The following is a 22136-nucleotide window of genomic DNA, read 5'->3' as shown; positions in this document are numbered from 1 at the left end:
ATTTTATTGAAAATTCAGAAGAGTTACAGTACTTTAAGACAGTTTTCTTCATATAATAAAGAAAAATAAGTTAAAAGAAAAAGAACTCAAGTGCAACGATAACTTAAGTTTTCAAACTAACAAAATCATTTTGAAAAACAAAAATCCACAGCTTAATTTATTCACGATATAAGCATGTAATTTCCTATCTGTTATCAAGAAAACTCTAATGGAATAATTTCTGGAGTGATCTTTCAACGAATGCATTATCTTTCTGGACCCAATTTAAATGGTATATTCATATTAGTATCTAATTCACATAGATTACTGGTGTGTGTGTGTGTGTGTGTGTGTGTGTGTGTGTGTGTGTGTGTATGTAAGGACTAGCTAATTTTAATATGAAATTTTAAGAATGAGAGTTGTCATTTATCAGAGGGCAATAAATAGCATTTCTAGTCATTTCTTAAGCATGTTTTCCTATCTTCTAGGTGGAAATCAGCCACTTTCATTAAGGCATTTAGCCCAGTGAGCACTAGTGGCATAAACAAGATAGTCCATAAGAAAGCATCACTTATTATAGTTGGCCACGTCATGTTAGGAAGTGTCTTATTTCACCTTTTAGATCAAAGTTCTCAAATTTTCTTATGAAGGAGGAGGCTAGGTAATCCAAAATGAACAAAAAATACTCATTAAAAAAAAACAAAACTCATTTTACATGATCAACGGTATTTTTGCCGATTTTTTTTATTTCTCAACAGAAAATATTCATTGAGCCACGGGTATGATTTTAAAATTATTTATTATTTCCATTATCTTTATTCTGTACACTGTCCTTTTTAAATAAAGAAAGAACTGAGGTGAAAACCTAATGTGGCTGTATACTATCATACACAAATGTACTTCAGAGGCTGGGCTGACATCTACAGTGACCAAGTGCCCCAGGTAAGCTAGAGGCAGACCTGCACTTCGCCACAGCTAGAAATGGCACTAATGCGGAACTTTAATTAATAGTCCAGTTAATATTTTTATAGTGCTTTGCAGTCAGACAGCTTTCCTGTAACTATTCTGAAAATACTGAATGAAATTAGGCCCTGTTAGGAAATTTACAACATGCACATTGCATTATGCCTATAAAAATGTTAATTTAAGTGCACTGCTTAGGTGGGAGGCAGAAATGGTTTTAATAAAGGAGAATCCAGCAAGGACAGAATTAAAACATGATGTGGCATTTGCTAATACATTGCACTCTTTTATTTGATAACATAATACCAACTGGTCTTTACCTAGGGAAAACAAACCCCAATTCTTATTTAATTGTGCAGAAATCTGACCATGTGGGGAAAAGAAGAGCCTCCGATACGAAAGGTCTGAAAGCCAGCGTTCTGACAAGTGGACTCTGGAGCTGGGAAAACCCTTTCGAACGTAGGGTGCTGATGATGACTGGCTTAGAGCAGAGGTCAGCAGAGGTGAGTAAAGCTCTCCTTTCTCTCCCCTACCTCAGTGGTGGAAAGGCCTTTCAGGCACCTGACTCACTTTCAGAGAGGAGGGTTTTTTACTGCAGTGGCGGGTGAAATGCTGAAGTCGCCCTAGCCATCATGTAACGGACCTAGACATCAAGTACACAATTTGACAGGTGCAACCACTCTCATTTTTCCAGGCCCCCAAATAAAAGCAACAGCTGTTCTAATCAAAATATCTTCTCCAAAAATCTTTTGAAACGTTGTAACTTGTTAAAACTAAATTTTCAGAGGAAAAATATGACACTGATTTTTTCGCAAAAAATATGCTTCATCAAAAATCCTTAAAGAAGAGTACATATATCCTTTACATCTAAATAGTTTCTTGTTAAGAATTGGGACTAGTCTCTCCCTTTTTAGCCCCTCTTTCACCATCTCGACTTTCCTCTCATATTTAAAGTGTCGATCACTTAGTGAACTAAGTACTGGATGTCGATTCAGCACTCGCTACATAAGGAAGCCTGGCTGATAATGCACTCAACATTCTGTTCATGCTAAAATTCATTTATTGCTATAATCAACTATTCGAAACTCACTGAATTTGATGAATAAGGAAAATAAACAGGTCAAAGTATAAAAATAAAATTTCATGCATAGACTAGAAATATCTGAAGATACCTGGCAAAGTAATAGTGCTTTCTATTAAATAATGGTTTTCAAGTCATTTTATACCAAGTTCTACATTTCTTTTAAAAAAACCTAATTTATTCTTAGAAACACAACTATGTAACAGTTTCAATGACAATTACTTTTCCTGTAACTTCTTCCACATTCTCTCAGTGTGACTGAAAGCTCAACGTAATAGATTTGATACAAAAGTGTCACAAAAAATTATCGGTGATATCTAATGTAAGTGTTTAAAAAAAGTTTGATTCTTACGAATTTGTACAAAAATAAAGCTTCTGAGACTTTGTTAGAATTGTACTTGATGACTCATTAATGATGTAAAGCAAAAAAATACTTGAGCTAAGTTCACATTTACATATAAAAATATAGAATACATATACTACAGTGATCTTGACGATATCTTGTAGTATTACAAATTACCAGCCTGATTAAAAATGTCTTAATGTATGAATTTTTTTAAAAAAATCAAGATTCCTAATGTTTTAAACTTAAAAGTTTTCATCCATGTCAACTGAGCTTGTTTTCATTAATAACTGGGCTTGACAAATATGAATACAAGGTATTTCTCTGCAAGAAACCTGGAGTATCTCAATATTTAGTAGACAGTCTATTATTGCCTTGATTTTTCCTCAGTATAAATTTATGTTTTTTGTTAATTCTGCCCATTCAGACTGATAAAAGGCTATAATCAGGAAAGCCACAGGCTGGAAATAATACACAAATCCTGTATTTTGTCAGATACCTATTTTCTGCCATTAAGAAAAACGGTGCCTACAATCCCTAGAAAGAGAAGAAATAATGAGAGTTCCAGCCACAGACAGAATAGCTGGGCACCTCCAACTCACCAGCAGTTAAACCAGAAAGTGCTTTCTATTCTCTAAAACAAACAAACAAACAAACACTTTCTTTCTCTTGTTTAGGTTTATGTACCGGTAAGGCATCCTTTTTAGAGTTCTCTGATTTTATGCTCAGGTCACATATATTACTAAAAGATTGGCTTTCTGAGCTTTAAAATATAATTATGTAGATGCAACACTAAAGGCTAAACTGAACATACTTTATTTTTCTTGGATGTGATGTGAAAAATAAAAAATCTTGGACTGGGGTAAAAAGATCAGATTCTCTTGCTTGATCTCAAAGCTAAGTGGTCTTGACCAAGTTACTTACCCTTTCTGGACATCAAGGGAATTGTGTTGGATAACCCTTAAAGTCTCTTCCAAATGTGACTGAGACACTAAATCAGGATCTCCACAGCACCTCATGATTTTCATTGTGCAGGTCAACCACCATCATAGAATGGTGTAGAACAATTCTGGTTTAGAGATTTCTGATGCTTACATTAGAGTTTTCTATCCTTGCAAGGGCGATTCGTAAGTATTTGGCCTTCTAATAAAAACACAATTGAGATATTTTTACATTATACACAAAGTACACTTTGACATTCACCGAGATGGTCTGAAGATTTTTGTGAACTATGTCCTTCTCTGATTCTCTTATTGTTGGAACTTTGTTCTCTCCTCAGCTGGGTGGGGAAAGAGGAGCATGGGCGTAAAAGAGAATCTTGGTTAGAGTATTTCTGATTGAATGAAGAATAATGGAAGTCTTTTTATTCTTTAATTCTTCTACATTTTAATTTATAGTATTTTCAAAACTAACATTTTTTGAAATTATTATTAATACTCAAAACAAAGAATCTGTCATAGTTTACCACTACTGGTAAAGAATTACAGTTTACTACTGAAATGTCATTATTGTGCCAAAAGAAAAGAGAGTTTGGCTCTAACTTTAGACATATGGCAATGGACTCTACCAGTTCTTATTTTAATCATTTTCAGAACTGGGACAAAAGGAGAAGACTCATAATTCTGCTTCCACTATTTCAACCCAGACATAAAGCATGTTGAATTCAAATTTAGAGGAGGACTTTGTGGAGTTCCAGCTCTAACTTTGGGAGTAGGATAAATAATTTCTTCAACTGTTACATATGTACCTAAGAAGAAACCAACAACACCAGTGAATGCTATAGAAATATTTTTCAGGATCATCCATATATTGTAGTGTTCCTTAGAAAATGTAAGAATTTCAACCAGAGGTGGCAGGATCAGAGCCAATGTGCTGCTGCTCACAGCTCCAACGAAGGAAATCACAATGTCTAAACGAGGAATCAGAATTGCTCCAGCACCTAGAAAATGAAAATACGTATTTTCTTTATTTAAATATATACTGCTTAAATGAGCACTAAATGTAGATACATAAAACCTTGGATTGCAAGTAACTTGTTCTGCGAGCGTTCTGCAAGACAAGCAAACATTTCTAGTAAATTTTAACTTGATAAACGGGCGACGTCTTGCAATACGAGTAGTACATGACACGGAATGTCACATGATCCCAACCGAGCCTATGGTTCTTGAAATTCACTTTGATATACAAGTGCTTTGGATGACAAGCATGTTTCCAGAATGCATTACGCTCGCAAACCAAGGTTTTACTGTATTTTCAATACTTCAAAATTAATGCAAGTAGGCACTAACTAAATTGCTGCCTGTTGAAGACTCTGTCAAACACACAAGGAAACCAAAACAGTGAGTGACATTTCTTGAACGGTGACTTTTCAACAGATTTTCTTACGTAAACAACTTTCATAACTTTTCTACTCTACTTTCTTTTATAACTTTTCTAAATTATTTCAAAATGAAAAATGAAAACAAAATAATGTACTACTACTACTGTTGACAGGATTTTCTTCCAAACTACTGGCAAATTTCTGAAAGTTCTGATCTTGCACTTTCTTGACCTCACTTACCCTCATCATAACAAAGGTATCAACAGAAGGTCTGTAAAAACTAAGACCCCTACTCCTGGTTCAAAATGTCCTAAAATGGTTCACTGAACGGCTTGCTGAGGGTCTGGAGCAGCTAGACAATGGAGTCTGCTCACACGTACCCCGTGACAGCCATGTCAGCCCTGCCACCACGGAGGACTCCACCCCCAGAGTCCCAGCTTTGAGGACCCCATCGAGGTCTGTGCCGGCTCTCCCTAACTTGTCTCCTAAAGCTCCATTTTTTTTTATCCCTCTCTTTATTTTTAAGTTTATGTACTTTTGCTTTCCTCATTTCTAGTCTGTCTCCTGCCAACCTTTCTGTGGTGTGTATATAATTTAACTTGGGCTCTTTGCAATGAAGTCTTCAGGGTGCAGCCTACTAGTTTCTCCACTTCTTAATTTTTAGGTTATGGGTGTTTTTTTTCCTTCCCCTATTCTTTTTGTGGCTCTCAATGTTTTCCCGGAGGACATGGGATTAGTTTGGAACCACTAGGTTTCTCGGAAATATCTGTTATTTCCTATTTAAATTCTTTTGAAATCTAAAACCAAAAATTATTTTGAAATTATAAACCTAGCCTCACACCTAGAGGACTGAAGTGTAGCAAAGTTTCTTAAATAAGATAAATGACTTGGAAGAAGCTGAAACTCTAAACTGGAAATGCTTCATAGAGTAGATTCCTTGTGGAACGGACGCTTGCTACATTCTCTTAACATTTTTCTCAAGGGCACTATAAGCATAACTCCCAAACACAATTAGGACCTCGCAAATTTCAGTGACTACATCCGTTTCATGGAGACACATTTCTACCTATTTATAGCAGACGGCAGTATAACAGACTGGCTGGATAAGCGTGACCAGAACAGAGCCATCGGAAGAGGCTTTCTTTTTGGAATTCATCTTTCCTCATTAATGTTTTTCAATAATCCAGCTGTTACTAGGAAAAATCAAGTGAAATATGGCTGAAAAAGCATGTAGACGAACACTATAGGTTTTTAAAATCTATTCAGACATTTATCAAACACTTTTGATCATGAAATTTATCAATTAGCTGAAGTCATCCTTTAAATGTTATATAATTGGGGCGCCTGGGTGGCACAGTCGGTTAAGCGTCCAACTCTTGATCTCGGCTCAGGTCATGATCTCACAGCTGGTGAGTTTAAGCCCCACATCGGGCTCTGTGCTGATGGCATAGAGCCTGCTTGGGATTCTGTCTCTCCTTCTCTCTGCCCCTCTCCGCTGGTTTGTTCCCTCCCTCTCTCTCTCAAAATAAATAAACTTAAAATAAATGTTATATAATCAGTAGATACACGCTAGTAAAAAATGGCTTGAAGTTTTATTTTATAATGCTATTAGTAGACAAGGAAGATAAATATGTACACTTTAGGCAAAATCAATATATAAACACTCAAAATCACAGAAACAAAGGACAGTCTAGAATATGGGCAATTTATTCATTACAAATATTTACTATAGGATTACTGTAAATAGGCTGCCCTATGTCCTTTATAGACAGGTATTATGAGTAGATCTACTAAAAACCAATTAAGCTTATTCACTATTTGCCAAAACTACAGTATAGAGAAAAAGAAAGTATCTTTAAGGCACAAAGTTTCCTCTCATAAAAAAAAAAAATCCTATTTTAAGTCCATTCTTGACAACTGTAGGGTGAAAAAAGATGTATCAGAGAAAAAAACAAAATACTTGGTATTTAACAACAAAACTGTAAGAAATACTCCAGCACATAAATTTTAATCACACAAATAATTAATGGTACTCCCCAGATACCTCCTGACTCTAAGATAGAATATGAGGTTACGAAATCGTATCTTTCCTCACCTGAAGTGGCACCTAACTTAAATGAAAGATTTTAGTGTATCTTCTCTAGTATTCTACAAATTAGTTAAGATTTCTATTTTTTGGTGCTTTGTAGTCATAATCTCCTAAAACCAGAAAGCATGCTCCCAAAGCCAAAAACTTTCCAAAATAAAAATAGTAGAAAGATCAATGAATTGGATAATAACAAAAATAAAGAGTATTTAGCATATTTTACAGATTCAAGTCAAACATGGAATCAAAACATTGGTCTCCATGTTCATTACAATTCAAAACTTAACAGGTTCTTTCTAGCGATGTGCTCTTAAAGTAAAAAGTATCTGTTGTAGTCGATGGTGGCCACTGGCCAGCTTCTACTCACTCTTCTCCCTCACCTGTGAGAAGCCTCTATAGCAAGTAAGGTGCCTACAGGCAACAGCTAGGATGAGTCTGACCCATCTTTCCAAGCTTTTGAGTTCCACTAAGAAGATACTTTGAAATGATGCTTCAAATGCTAAATAGAGCCTTGGACAAACCAATGCAACCCAAGCTGATAAGCCCACTACTTTGAAGGCCAATCCTACAAACCCAGATTCGGTACTTGGAAAGGATTATGGAACACTGATAGGTTATTCAATTTTCAAAGCACCTCCAGCTGAGCCTCCACTCTCACTGCTAGTGGTGAACAGCCTGCTCTGTGGACACGATGAGGTCCCATCAGCTGTGTACACATTCATCAGTGAGGAGCCTGCCCCAAAAGCTTGTCAAGTGCTCTAGAGAACAGATGAAAAACAGTCCTGCCATGAATATCAACTGGCCTTTACCAGGAGGTGCCCAAGACTCAAACGAAGTTCAGCGTCCAATGATGTGTCCCAATGAAGTAGAAGGGAACACTGCCTGGTCTGTGTTCTCTTTGTCCAAAGCATGCTGTAAATATAGCCCTCATATACCGTTCAATAGCTTTCACTATTTTTAACTAAAAGACAGAAGCAGGAAAGAAAACTGGCAACTCTCTGTGCCATGAACTCAGCTCTTGAGAAAAAGCCCGTGGCTTCTGGGAATAAAGTCATGGTAGCGGATATGCAGTGTGCTCTGTGCTTCAGCAGACAGGCAGCTTCCACATAACAATGGCAGCCAATGTGCAGAAATGGATGGAGTTCTCAAAATATCAGAAGTGTTAAATCCCGTTAATGTTTTCCTCAAGCTCCTTCAAGTGAACTTCAGTAATTTTTTTTTAAAGTTTTTTTTTAACGTTTATTTATTTTTTAGACAGAGAGAGACAGAGCATGAACAGGGGAGGGTCAGAGAGAGGGAGACACAGAATCCGAAACAGGCTCCAGGCTCTGAGCTGTCAGCATAGGGCCTGACGTGGGGCTCGAACTCATGGACTGCGAGATCATGACCTGAGCTGAAGTCGGCCGCTTAACCAACTGAGCCACCCAGGCGCCCCGAACTTCAGTAATTTTAAAAGGAGATATACTCTCAGAACTTATAGTCTTACATCTATATTAAAAGGACTTTTACTGAAATCAGTCTTTTTATGTAGTAGTCAAAATATCAATAAAAACAATGTGTAAGAAATATTTCAAATGTCTTAAAATAATTTTTTCCTACTGAATGTTTTATTAGTCATTGGAGTAAGGGCTTACTGAATTCATTCCTCAGCGTGATTTCTGATGATTATTGTTGATACAATTCACTTAAATGATTACTTTGGAAAACAGGTTTCATCTCTTCTTCCCAGCTTTGCTTCTTCTTTACATCTAGGCATAAGATCCACCCCAAATTGCTCACTGCAATTTATAGAGTTGCCTCGAATTTCTAGCTCTCTCGTTTCTCTCACCTTGAATGGGCCAAGATGGTTTTCTTCCACAGAAAGCTGACCCATTTCTAATGGGTCATTCTAGGTCTAGGCAACCCCATTAGTTAGTTCAGTGTTATGGTCATCTTATATTTGTGGTTACAATAATAATGGTGACAATAATAAATGCTGGCTACTTTGTTAATATCCTTGAACTCTATAAAAATGCCATTAAGGAAATCTTATCTTCATTTCAAAGTTGAGGAAAGAGGGGTTTAAAGATGCTATGTAACTTGCCTAAAGACACCAGCAGGTGAGTGGTAGGTTTCAACCATCAGGTCAGTATGACCCCAAAACTCATGCTATTTCTAGTATATCACTGTACCACAATCAAGTTTCTTCTCCACAGGTCTCCATTTTTAATGCTTTCTGGTGGAGGCATTTTACATTGTGAAACCTTAATACAAGATTATATATTCCTTCAAATAATATAAATTAGCCACTGAAATAATTAAAGACCCAAACAAAATAAAACCCATTTCTATAGGTAGTCTTAGAGAATCAAACTGTTAAATACACAAAAGTTAGTGGAAATAAAAAACCTGAGGAAAATGAAAACCGATGTAAAATGTGTATGAACAATATAAGGAGTCCCTTATGCATCTGATTTAGATATATTTTAATCACCACTGATGTAGTTTTCAAAATAATAATTTGAGTAGTTCTTTTAAGTATGATAGGATCTGGTTTGTGTTTTTCTTACATAGTGGTAGAACAACAGAATTTTAACCCAAAAAGTATCTCAGCGAGGTGAATGAATTGTTTTTAACATATTAAAAAATATAACTTAAGTAGCTTAATTATAAGCAATTCAACAAGAATAATTATGATATAAATATGTAGTAATACTTACATGTAATACTAACCAAGAGGGACCTGACTGCAAATTCACAGATTTGTTTCCATTTAGCATGAAATTTGGATGTGATCACAGGGATGATGATCTCTGCCGGAACATAGAACTGAATTGAATATGTCACAAAGATGCCAAAGGAATATAGAATTTTCACTGATTGATATAACCTGTTAAAAGAATATTTCAAAATTCAGTTGATTCTTTTCCCCTCAGATTTACTCACGTATAAGTGACAAAACTGTAATAAAGTGTAAAACATGACTTAAGTATACATTGTGAAAAGAGTCCCGTAATTGAGTTCCATCAACACATCCGTCACCTCACATGTTTGTCTTTTTTTCTTTCTTTTTGGTGAGAACACTTCGGTTCTACTCTCAGCAAATTTCAGTTAAACGCTACAGTATTATCAACTATAGTTACCACATTATACATTAGAACTTCTTCATCTTACAAGTAAAAGTTTGTACCCTTTTGTCAGACTCTTTTTCCCTATCCACCACCCCCTAGGAATCTGGCTTTCTTCCTTTTACCTTTAATGTTAGATAGGTAAGAAATTAACACAAACGTAGGCCAGTATCTTACTAATTAAATGCTTTTATCAAAAAAAAAAAAAAGCTAGCTGATCTCTACTAAATTTCTAGATGACGTATGGACAGTTCATTTTGACAAGCCTAGAGAGCTTGAATGTGGCAATGCAAAGATTTCAGAATATTGCTGGAAATATTTCATTTTAGGCTAAGCCAATGTTTAAAAAAAAATTTTTAACATCTATTTTTGAGAGAAAGAGACAGAGTGCAAGCTGGGGAGGGCCAGGGAGAGAGGGAGACACACAATCTAAAGCAGGCTCCAGGCTCTGAGCTGTCAGCATAGAGCTCGACGTGGGGCCCAAACTCCCAAACCGTGAGAACATGACCTGAGCCAAAGTCAGCCACTTAATCGACTGAGCCACCCAGGCGCCCCTAAGCCAATGTTTTAAAGGCTAGGCTGAGTCTCATGAAGAGCTAATGTCTTTTCTTAACTTTCTTTTAAAAACTGAGCATACTGTTTGTCTTTGATATCTTCTTGATCTATATATAGAAGAAAAACTTCACATTGAACTTTGAGTTATGCTTCTCCTTGCTTAAAAATCTTGGTATGTATGTCATTAGTTGCAGAAATGTCATCATTCTTAGGTCCACAAGGAGGGCATCTAAATGGTTTCAACTTGCAAAGTCCTCTAGATTACACAGGGATTCCACCTATATAAAAGTTACATTAATAGGGAAATAGAGTTATTAGGCTGGTTGATGCCCAGTGCTTCAAAACAGCACCGCAAGTTTTAGTTTTATAAGTATCTTTAGAATTTCTACATTGTAGATGGTGTCTTGTCGAAATCAGTATACATATCCCTATAGAGACTTTGGTTAACTACCTTTTGGCTGGACAAAGAACACTTTTTAAATGTTGATAATGGCACACAGAGAAAACTAGAATCATAGGACTCAGAACATTATAGAATCTACTCTCTTAGGTTACAGATAATAAAATTATGTGTTGTGGTTTTTTGAAATTTTGAATATTTTGCAACAATTAAAATAAAAAAAAAAAAACAATTGCTCTTGTATTCTTTAAAGAAAACAAACAAACTGGAGAGGAGACCATGGATAGAAAGTGCCGCAGCATTAACACACGTCCTCTTTAGGCAGAAACATCATTGATAGCCCCGATCTTCCCCTTAGAGCTCTGCTTTCCCACCTGCAAGGCCTACGCACAGGGGAGAGTGTTTCTTCCTTAGGAGAAAAAATACAATCATTTTAAAGGGATATAAAATATTCCACTTTTGGTACAGAAAGTCCTAAATATTAATTAGGCTTTAAGCTTATTTCTGATGTCTTAAGACTTATAGTAAAGATTATCAACAGTTCTCTAAACTGTGGCCAAGCAAGAGGGAATTCATAAGTCTCCTTCTATAATATATGCATCATAGGAAGTTAAGAGGAAAGAAAAACAGCTGAGTAGGAATAGCTTTGAAAATACTGCAAACAACATAATTAAAGAAAGAAGGAACTCCTTAGGGCTAGCAAAAATAAAATCTTAATATTAAATGCTTTCAGGATATATTTCTCAGCTTGAGGCTTGAGATTTAAATATAAACGGTCAAATTACTGCAATGTACAGAATAAAGACTCCTGCTTCATTTACTCTGATATATAATTATAGACAATTAAATAAATATTCTTACCAGTTTATTATTAGAACATTCCTTTTGTTCTAATAATCTTTTAACTTATATGTTTTTAACAATATATTTTAAAATACATCTATGCATATAGGTATAATTACTTTTCTATTGATTTAAAACAAGTTATACAGGCTAAGGATCTGGTTATTATTAATGCCAGTCAATAACACTGATTATATGCAAATATTATCATTTGGTATTACACAGAGTACAAATGGGAAATAAAATGACATGAACCTTTTAAAGGCTAGTATACTTCCAATTATCAACCATAGAAGAGTAATTATAGAAATAAGAGTGTTTAAGAAAAGCACTGCAGTCTTTTAAAATCAATTGTTCCATTTTTACTTCTTTTCTGTTTTAAGAATCTACCAGTTTTTGTTTGACATCTATATTTTCAATCACCCTAAACTTTTTCTCTCATCATCTTTTCTACAGGGATTACCAACCTTTGTTCTTAATTTGGTTGTAAGCAGGCATCTACGTACTAAGTTTTAGAAATGAAGAGTTGAAAGAACAATCTACTCTTAAACTGTATGTCCAAAGGACAAAAAACTTTCTTAAAGTTATAGGAAGTTGTTTTGAAGATACAGAAGAATGTAAACAACTTTTAAATAACATTTAATGCACATTAAAAATTACCATGAAACTCACTGCCAAAGTTCTTGAAAGTTAGAGACCATGTTTTATTCTTCTCTGTATATTCTTAGCAGGTGGCAGATACTCATTAAGTAAATATTAATAATAAAAAATGGGTATGGATAGGTAGTTCTTAGAAACTATATTTATTCAATATCACAAATAAAAATACTTCAAAGAATAAAATAATTATTGCTTGAAAAAAACACTATACTGGTAGCAAAGAAATTTAATATCTTAGTAAAAAACATAAGTGTGTGTTTTAAATAATTACTTTGCAGTCAATATATGAAATCTATGAAATCAGATTATGGGGCAACTAAATGTTCCAATGAAAACATTAGTTTTAAAAGCACAGCATTTCAAAATTTGCAATGCTTCTACTCTTTTCCCCACATTGGCTAATAAATCAAAACTCACCCTAAATTTACAGATACAAATATCTTAAAATTTTTGAAAAGCCAACCTGGGATATAAGCTGCCGACTGACTGTCTTTCTCTCAAGGCTGACTACAAAGCTACTCCTGGGATAACTATGATAATTCACTTGCCATCCCAGACCCTTGGTGATACTCAGGTTAAGAATCTGAGCTTAGTTCTGGGGCACCTGGGTGGCTCAGTCAGTTGAGTGTCCAACTTCGGCTCAGGTCATGGTCTCACTGTCCATGGGTTCAAGCCCCGCGTTGGGCTCTGTGCTGACAGCTCAGAGTCTGGAGCCTGCTTCGGATTCTGTGTCTCCCTCTCTCTCTGTCCTTCACCTGCTTGTGCTCTGTCCCTCTCTCTGTCTCTCAAAAATAAACATTAAAAAATATTTAAAAAAAGGAATCTGAGCTTAGTTCCGTTAAGAAGAGACAAGTCTGAGGACTAGCTACAACCCTTACCAAGAACCTCACCTCATGCTAAGGTGAAAACTAAGACAAGGGTTATTTACTCTTCACAACTAGATTGAATAATGTAAACCACTCAACTTTTAGAGCATATTCACTAAACTAAGTATCACAAGGAAGAGATTTTTCATCTGTTCACACTAGTTCCTGGAACAATACCTAGTACATAAAAGGCATACAATTAAGTATCTGTGAGATGCCCTTCATTTTGAATTTAATATTATTAATAACAGTCATTCTGATGAGGAAAGTCAGAGGCAGTTTGGGCAGGCCAGGATGCCCAGTTACAGGCAACTTTAATATTGCAAAAAGATAATTAAATTTGTCACAGAATTTTGACACCCATTAAAACAAAAGTGTAATGAGGGAAAAAAAAAGAATTTGTGAGGGAGAGGACAGAGGGATTAGTCTGGGATATATGAATCTTATTTTTCCAGTTTTCTTAAATTTATTTCTCTTACTGCTTTTTTATCGTGCCCTTTGGTGAGTCCATTCCTGCCTAAATATTTTCGCTGTAGGTAACAAGCTCCTCAGAGTTCAAACCGTTGATTGCCTGGTAGGATCCATTAAGACATGGCTTGATTACCTGCCATTACTTGTCAGCTTTATTTCCCAGAATATTCATGTTCATAGCTTGGGTATGCTACAAACATGGGCTTAGACTTGGGGTTTGTTCTCTTTGGGGAGGAAAAGTACCAGTTCAATTATCTTAATAAATCAAAATGCCTGCCTTATGCCTTCCCTGTTCTTATATGGTTCTTCTGTATTTTTAAAAAATGTTTATTTATTTACTTTTGAGAGAGAGAGAGAGAGAACATGAACAGGGGAAGGGCAGAGAGAAAGAGAGAGAGAGAATCCTAAGCAGGTTCCACTCTGTCGGCACAGAGCCTGATAAGGGGCTCGATCTCACAAACCATGAGATCATGACCTGAGCTGAAATCAAGAGTTGGATGATTAACCTACTGAGCCACCCAGGTGCCCCAATTATTCTTCACTATTTTTTTAACTGAATTTTTCCTATCCAATACATGCTTCAGAAAGAATGCCACATGCGGGACAGCAGAAGCACCTTACTGCTTCTCAGTATTTGTTTGTATGAAAACCTAACACCCTTGATATTTAGTGGAAGTGCTATGTGTGTTGAATGAATGAGTAACATGTGAATTTATTCTAGGCCAGGATTTTTCAAACTCTAATCAGGAACCATTAAAGGGGCTATGATATCAATTGGGTGAGTTGAGTTGTGAATAGGTTTTTTCCTAATATATAGACTGGAATAGAAAATATCAGGGGACACTGTATGCAGAATATATGTGTCTCTATTTAGCCTTATTACTTATTTCAGTTATTTACATGTGTGTGGGTGGTGTGTACCACAAAAACGCATATACACACAGACGCACATACACTTATTTCTATGATGGTTTTTCTATAAAACATTTTCCTTTCTTACTATAGGTTATAGTTTGAAAAGTTAAAAAGCCACCAACTGGAACCAAATGAGAAGGCACGGTAACTGTGCTGGGGAAAAAGTGAAGGGGTATGGAACAGACCTCGTGTTTCAGGCTAGTAAAAAGCAAGCAACATAACAAAAGTGAACAAAGGAAACCACAACAAAAAGAAAGATGTTTGTTCCTATGATGTATATACCATCACTCAGAAGGACACAGTAAGACAGAACCCACATAAATACTCTGTGCTATTTTAAGTCCTCTTGTGAACTTGTTCTACCACCATTGATGCTCAAATCTCCACACCTTCCCTTACAACATTGACTAGAAATCTTCACCTGATGGCTTACATTCCAGAAATTGCTATTAGAGGAGGTAGAGAAACATGTAATCTAGGAAGATTTTACAATGAATATGGCATCCATGCTCCAACATAAATACTGTTCGTCTGCCAAATTCCACATTCCAGTATTTTCTTCAGGCTAATTTCATGCACGCTTTTCCTATTTAGGACCTCCTTGATGGTAAGAAGAGTCTATAAGTTAAAGTAGTACATAGCAATTTATGTCAACCCCTGGGACCACGGTGTGAAGCACAGAATCTACATAAAGTGATATGAAAAATTCTTCATATCGATCCAGACAAAAAGAAACATCCTTTTATGGCCTGTGTAATGTTATCATGGTGGCTTCATTTGTATAGTGTTTTTAAATCAAAAGGTTATTTCCTCTTGGTTATTTTGCTTGCAACTGCACTGTGCCTTTGCTCTTCAGAGGACACATTCCTTCCTGGTGGCAGTGTGCTGGGGGTTCTCAGAGGATGGGTTAAACACAGTGGGTCGCCCTGAAGTACCAGTTTCAAAGGTTTTTTTGAGGGAAAACTATTTTTACAAAAAGCAACATCAAGATTATGATTATGTAAACAGAGAAGGAGCTGATACTATGCTTGAGGCAGGCTACTTGGGCAAGTCTATTCTCAAGACTCCCAAGGGAACACTTTTGTCTTTTTCTCTCCACTGTTTATTGGGTGACGTTAGTGGAAGTCTTGGAAAAACACTGCTAAAACATCACTCAACTAGGACTAGTAGTGGTGCCTTAGTTATATTATCAGGTAACATGGGAAATGCTATTAAACCTAGATTCCTATTTAGCAATCATTTACTAAGGGCCTCTTAAATGCTGAGCAATGTGCTAGATCACGGAGATACATCATCAGCCTAAAAGATGAAGGGTTCCTGCCCTTACAGTGCTTATATTTTAGCTCAATTATCATCTTTAAGACACATTCTTTGCTTAAAAATCTAAATGCGATCCACTGAACAATACAACTCATAACTAGTTTTAAAAGATGTCACCTCAAACAATAAATAGTTAATAACCTGGAGCCTCTCTAATTCATACTTTCTTTATCCCGGGGCTGCTTTCTAATGCAATATTTTCTTGTAGGAATACCCATTATGAATTCTGACGATGTAAGTCACATGACATCAAAAGCCCATTACAGCTCCTCATAGCTAGCAGCTACGGGTTCCGAACCTAGGTTCTTACGACAGCCATCCGCTTTTATACCGACAGTAATGAGTACACTGCACATTCTCGGACTTCCTAGGCCTGTATCGTCCTAAGCACAGGGAAGGAAAGGAAAAGACTCATACAGAGCACAACAAGAAAGAAATCTTAGATATAATCCCATGATCATTCCGGTCCAAACTCCTTTTACAGAAGACTATCACTATAACAAGACAAGCATCTCCTCAGCAGTCTTTCTCAGTCTTGGCTATTATCTTAACTGTCCCAGCTGCAGAGACCATAACGAAATGGACAGTAGGCCACACGAGGCTTATCTCCACAAGGAGAAGGAACTACCTAACACAAGTTCTCTAAAGGTGAATAGCATATCTTCACTTGCTGTCTGTTTTCTCCCAGATCTTTGTTTCTTAGGATACGTGTAACTAGCCTTTCTTCTAAATGAAAAGTGGGTGACTTAGCTAAGCTTTCTTGAATAGAAATGATGATGCAATGGTCCCTTTTTAATCAAGACTTGCAACTAATTCTGTTCTAAGGGTAAAGCCATAGCAATTAGGGATAAGGTGAGAGCAGGAAGGGGATGTGGAAAAAGGGAAGGACTAAGTAGAACTATTGCAGGGACAGTATCGCTCCCACAGGATTTAGTGAATACCAGAAGCATTCCCTACTCATCTTTCCCACTGTTCCTTCACCATGCTCTTAACTCTCTGGGGACAGGAACATCTGAACTTGATGTGCGTGCTCCCACTTCAGTCCCTTCTCTCTGGGAAGAATTCTGAGATTGTTTCCACCTATATTTTAGTTTTGACATTGAAAGTCGCCAATTTTATTTATAAAAATTCTTAACAGTTATTTATCTTTTTTTGAGAGAGACAGAGTGAGCAAGCATAAGCAGGGGAGAGGCACAGAGAGGGAGACAGAAGATCTGAAGCAGGTTCTGCACCATGAGCACAGGGCTTGATGTGAGGCTCGCGCTCTCGATCATGAGACCATGACCTGAGCTGAAATCATGAGTCAACCACTTAACTGACTAAGCCACCCAGGCACCCCTGTATAAAATTATTCTTAAGATTTATTCTAAATATTATTCTAAGTGTGGAAAGATATCACTGTTTTCATTATATGGTATCTGAAAAGAGGACCTATGATACCATAATTTTTAGCCTGATTCTTATATTAAGCTGTTTAAGCTCCTAGTCCATATTAAATTGTTACAAAAAGAGGCGTACTTGGAGGAAACAAAATTATATAATCAACTATAATGTAGGTTAATGAAATAAATGCTTAAAATTATATATCTTGTTTGTAGTCCTGTCTCTAGCCTGAAACAAACGTATAACATTTGAAACAACATGCTTCCATCTTGAAATATTTATAAAATGGGTCATGGCTAAAGCAGAACTATAATTTTAAAAAATAAACACACTGCATGTGTGTCCCTTGTGCAGCCTGGAAACTATTCTAGGTATATTCTTTCTACCACAAACGGCTTCCTATATGCATTTGGTCTTACAACATTTTCAACTCCAATAAAAACCCAGGACTTGTCTACTGAATGGTAGACAAACTCCCAAACTACAAACAGAAAGCCAGAGTATATAATATTTTAAAACATTTCAGGTTTCACAGACTTCTATCCAAGCAGCCTGAGCAGTGTGACATTAATTAAATCAGCAATTTAAAATTTAGTCTTTGTATTTATCAAAACTAAGGAGTTATCTTCCATTTTATAAATAAGGGTGCAATACCTTTTTAAAATCTCCAGGGACCAATCTCTGGAAGAAGGAAAAATCCTATATAATTCTTCATTTTGCAAAATATGGTTCTAATATTAAGATAATATTAAGATGCACCATATTATATTTTTATAATGTGTCCTACTTATGCTCTGAAAGGACTTGGGGTACATACAAGATGAAAGCTTACCAGTAAAATAGTGAGGGTCATAAGTGATGGGTTATTTTATCAGGAACCCAGAGTGTTGGATTTGTTGCCATCAAGTACATGTATTACATTTTTTATTATAGTGAGTCCATATTAAAAGAATCCATGTTTTACTTTGATATTTTACTCAAATTTGGGATATCCTATAATTTTTAATCTTTTCAAAGAATCTCAAAAGGACCTATAAAATACTAGATGGTCTCTGAAGATTATGAAATCACAATAAAATAAGAAATCACAAATAAGGTTATACAAATAAGGAATCACAAAAAAATTTTAAATGTTTAAACCATATATCCAAAAATACATCTTTGTCATCAAACATTGGTAAGCTATATTTATAGAGTATACAAGCTAGGATTAACAAAATCAGGTCCACCTACCACACATCCTGGGGAAGATTTAAAGTTATGCTGCCTTTAATTTCATCACGGAAACACATATATCCTAAAGTAGCTAATGTTACATACAAAGTTGTAACAATTCCCATGCCAATATTCAATGCTTGGGGGAAGCGTTTTGATTCTTTCATTTGATTTTCCAGTGGAAGGACCTACAAAGAGAATGTAGGTAATACAAGTCATTTAAAATGATCTGTCTTATATATACACAAGTATACATATATACTTGTCTTACATATACACAAATTAATCTTTCTATAGTTTATATGCAAATTTTATTTCCTTTTAAAAAACACATAATAAATTACTGAATATTTTTCTTGGTGTTATATATATTATTTACACTACAGATTTTTAAATCCTTAAAAAGGTCTGAAATCAGCTCTTACTAAGCAAACCTGTCAGGTTTTTGTAAGTAACTTCTTATTTTGGAATAACTTCAGATTTACAGAAAAGTTGCAAAGACAAACAAAAAACTCCCATACACCCCTGACCAGTTTCCCCTCATGTTAACATTTTATACTACCAAAGTACATTTGTTACAACTAAGAACCAACATTGGTACATTATTAAACTCCAAATTTTTATTTGGATTTCATTAGTATCTCCACTAATGTCCTTTTTCCGTTCCAGGGTCCCTTCCAGGATGTCACACTGCATTTTGTCACCATATCTCCTGTCTCCTTAGTCTTCTCTTAACTGTGATGGATTCTCAATCCTTTATCATTGTTCATCACCTTGACAGTTTTGAGGAGTACTGATTAGATATTTGGTATAATTTCTCTCTACTGGGGCTTGTCTGATGTTGCCTGATGTTTGTACACTGGGATTATAGATTTTAGAATAAGATACCACAGAGGTGAAATGCCCTTCTCATCACACATACTATCAACATGATTTATCACCGGTGAAATTCACTTTGATCACTTGGTTACGGCAGTGTTTGCCAGGTTTCTCTGCTTGTAAAGGTCTTTTCTTCTTTCTCATCATACTCTGCTTGTTGGAAGCCAAGTCACTAAATGCGGCCCATAATTCAGGGACTGGGGGGGATTAAGCTACACCTCCCGGAGAGGAATACCTACATAAGTGATTTGGGAATCCCTCTATGTACAAATTTACTTAATTGCTCATTTATATTAGTATGCATTCATGTATATTGTCTTATACTTTGGGTATGAATCCAAAGCATTTATTTATTTTGTTGCTCATATTGTTCCAGCTTTGGTCATTGTGAATCCCATCAGGTTCTCGTATTCCTTGTAGTCCTTTGACATGCCTCTGTTCTTTTGTTTTCTGAGCACTTCCATACTTTTTGGCACTACAAAACGCTCCAGACTCATCTTGAATTTCCTGGTTTCAGCCCCAGAATCAGCCATTTCTCCAAAGAAATTTCGTTCTTTTGTTGTAGAATGGTACTTAGAAATCAAGATCTGGGTGCTGAGCGGGCTTGTAGTGACTGTGTATCTCTGCTAACAGGACTTCTTATCTGATGGTGCTAGGAAATACATGTGTGCATACTAACCTATGTATATTCATGTCATAACTGCTTCTGTATCCATGTGTATCTACTGTGTGTCAATTTTGTGAGATGAGTAAGTTATGTTTATTATGTAAAAAAACCTTTAAAAAAAAAGGAAAAAAAGGCTAATTGAAGAGTTAAGCTACTTTAGGCAATTCTTCAGAGGTTCCGGCCAGGTGATCTGATCATACAGTAAAAGGCACTAAGAAATAATAACAGCAATTATTTACCAAGTACTTACGATTTACCATTTTTTAATTGAGATAAAATTGGCATAGAATACTGTATTAGTTTCAGATGTACAACATAATAATTTGACATCTGTATACACTGCAAAGTGATCACCACATGTCTAGTTATCATCCATCATCATACAAAATTACAATTTTTTTTATAATAAGAACTTTAAAGACTTATTCTCTTGGCAACTTTCAAATATGCAATAAAGTATTACTGCCTATAGTTGCCATGCAAAATTTACAAACCTTTAGCTAGACTCACCAGTTAAAAAAGAGAGAGAGCACAATTAAATAAAATCAGAAATGAAAGAGAAGTTACAACTGATACTACAGAAATACAAAGGGTCATAAGAGACTACAATGGACAATTATATGCCAATAAACTGAAGTAGGATAAATTCCTTGAAATATATAATTCCAAGACTGAATCATGAAGACATAGAAAATCTGAATAGAAAGATTACTAGTAAGGAGACTGAATCAGTAATCAAAAAAACTTCTAACAAACAAAAGTCCAGGACCAGATGACTTCACAAGCAAATTCTACCGAACATTCAAATAAGATTTAATACCTATCCTTCTCAACTTCTTCCAGAAAACTGAAAAGGAGGGAATACTTCCAAACTCACTTTACGAGGCCAGCATTACCCTAATATCAAAACTAGACAAGGACACCAAAAAAAAAAAAAAGAAAGAAAGAAAAAGAAAGAAAATTATAAGCAATATCCCTGATGAACACAGATGTAAAAATCCTCAACAAAATATTAGCAAACCAAATTCAATAATACATTAAAAGGATCATACACCACAATCAAGTGGGATTTACTCCCAGGATGCAAGGAGGATTCAGCATCTACAAATGAATCAACATGATACACCAAATTAACAAAATGAAGGAAAAAAATCAATGACCATCACCACAGATGCAGAAAAAGCATCTACAAAATTCAATATCCATCCATGATAAAAACACTCTACAAAGTATGTACACAGGCAACATTACTCAACATAATAAAGGCCACATATGACAGGCCCACAGCTAGTACCAACTCAACAATAAAAAGCTGAAACTTCTCTTCTAAGATCAGGAAAAGTCAAGGATGGCCATGCTCACCCTTTTGTTCACTTTAAGAGCTCCTTCAATTCCAAAAGACAACCCTGCCAGGTAGAGTACTCCTGGTTATAAGTTCTTGGTTTGTTTGTTTTTTTTTCCTTTCAGCACTCTGAATATATCATGCCACTACCTTCTGTTCTGCAAAGTTTCTGCTGAAAAATCAGCTAACAGCCTTATGGGGGTTCCCTTGTACGTAACAAGTTGTTTTTCTCTTGCTGCTTTAAAAATTCTCTCTTTGACTTTTGACATTTTAATTACAATGTGTCTTTGTATGGGTCTCTTTGGGTTCATCTTATTTGGAACTATCTGTAGACCTACATGTCTGTTTCCTTCTCCAGGTTAGGGAATTTTCCAGCCGTTACTTCTTTGTTAGTTTTTATGCCTCTTTTTTCTCTCTCCTCCTTCGAGGATTCCTATAATGCAAATGTTATTCTCCCTGATGTTATCCCACAGGTTCCTTAAGCTTTACTTTTTCAAAGTTTTTTTTTTTTCTTTTTCTTTTTCCTGCTCCGTCTGGGTGAATTGCATTGCCCTGTCTTCGAGGTCACTGATGAGTTCTGCTTCTTCTGGTCTGCTGCTAAACCCCTCTAGTATATTTTGCAGCTCAGTTAGCACATTCTTCAGCTTTGTGACTTCTGTTTGGCACTTATATTTTCTCTCTTTGTTGAAGTTCTCACTGTGTCAATCTATTCTTCTCCCAAATTCCATCAGCATCTTTACG

The 22136-nt window shown here is 35.8% G+C and overlaps 1 protein-coding gene across 4 annotated transcripts in view; it reads right to left on the bottom strand.

Moving 5' to 3' along the window:
- Positions 1-94: 94 nt before the first annotated feature.
- The window catches only part of SLC36A4 (solute carrier family 36 member 4), a 50654-nt gene continuing 28612 nt past the window's right edge, over positions 95-22136 (bottom strand). For all 4 annotated transcript variants that reach the window (XM_042904645.1, XM_042904647.1, XM_042904646.1 and 1 more), the window contains exons 9-11: positions 18526-18695; positions 9472-9641; positions 95-4305 (exon numbers count right to left, since the gene is read on the bottom strand). In XM_042904645.1, the coding sequence (XP_042760579.1) occupies positions 3998-4305; positions 9472-9641; positions 18526-18695 (648 nt within the window). In that variant the 3' untranslated portion in view covers positions 95-3997. The remainder of the gene's footprint in view (positions 4306-9471; positions 9642-18525; positions 18696-22136) is intronic.

This window comes from Panthera leo, chromosome D1, assembly GCF_018350215.1.
Source record: "Panthera leo isolate Ple1 chromosome D1, P.leo_Ple1_pat1.1, whole genome shotgun sequence".
NCBI classification, from domain to species: Eukaryota; Metazoa; Chordata; class Mammalia; order Carnivora; family Felidae; genus Panthera; species Panthera leo.
Note: the sequence above shows the minus strand (reverse complement) of the source record. Positions and strands in the feature narration are given on the sequence as shown.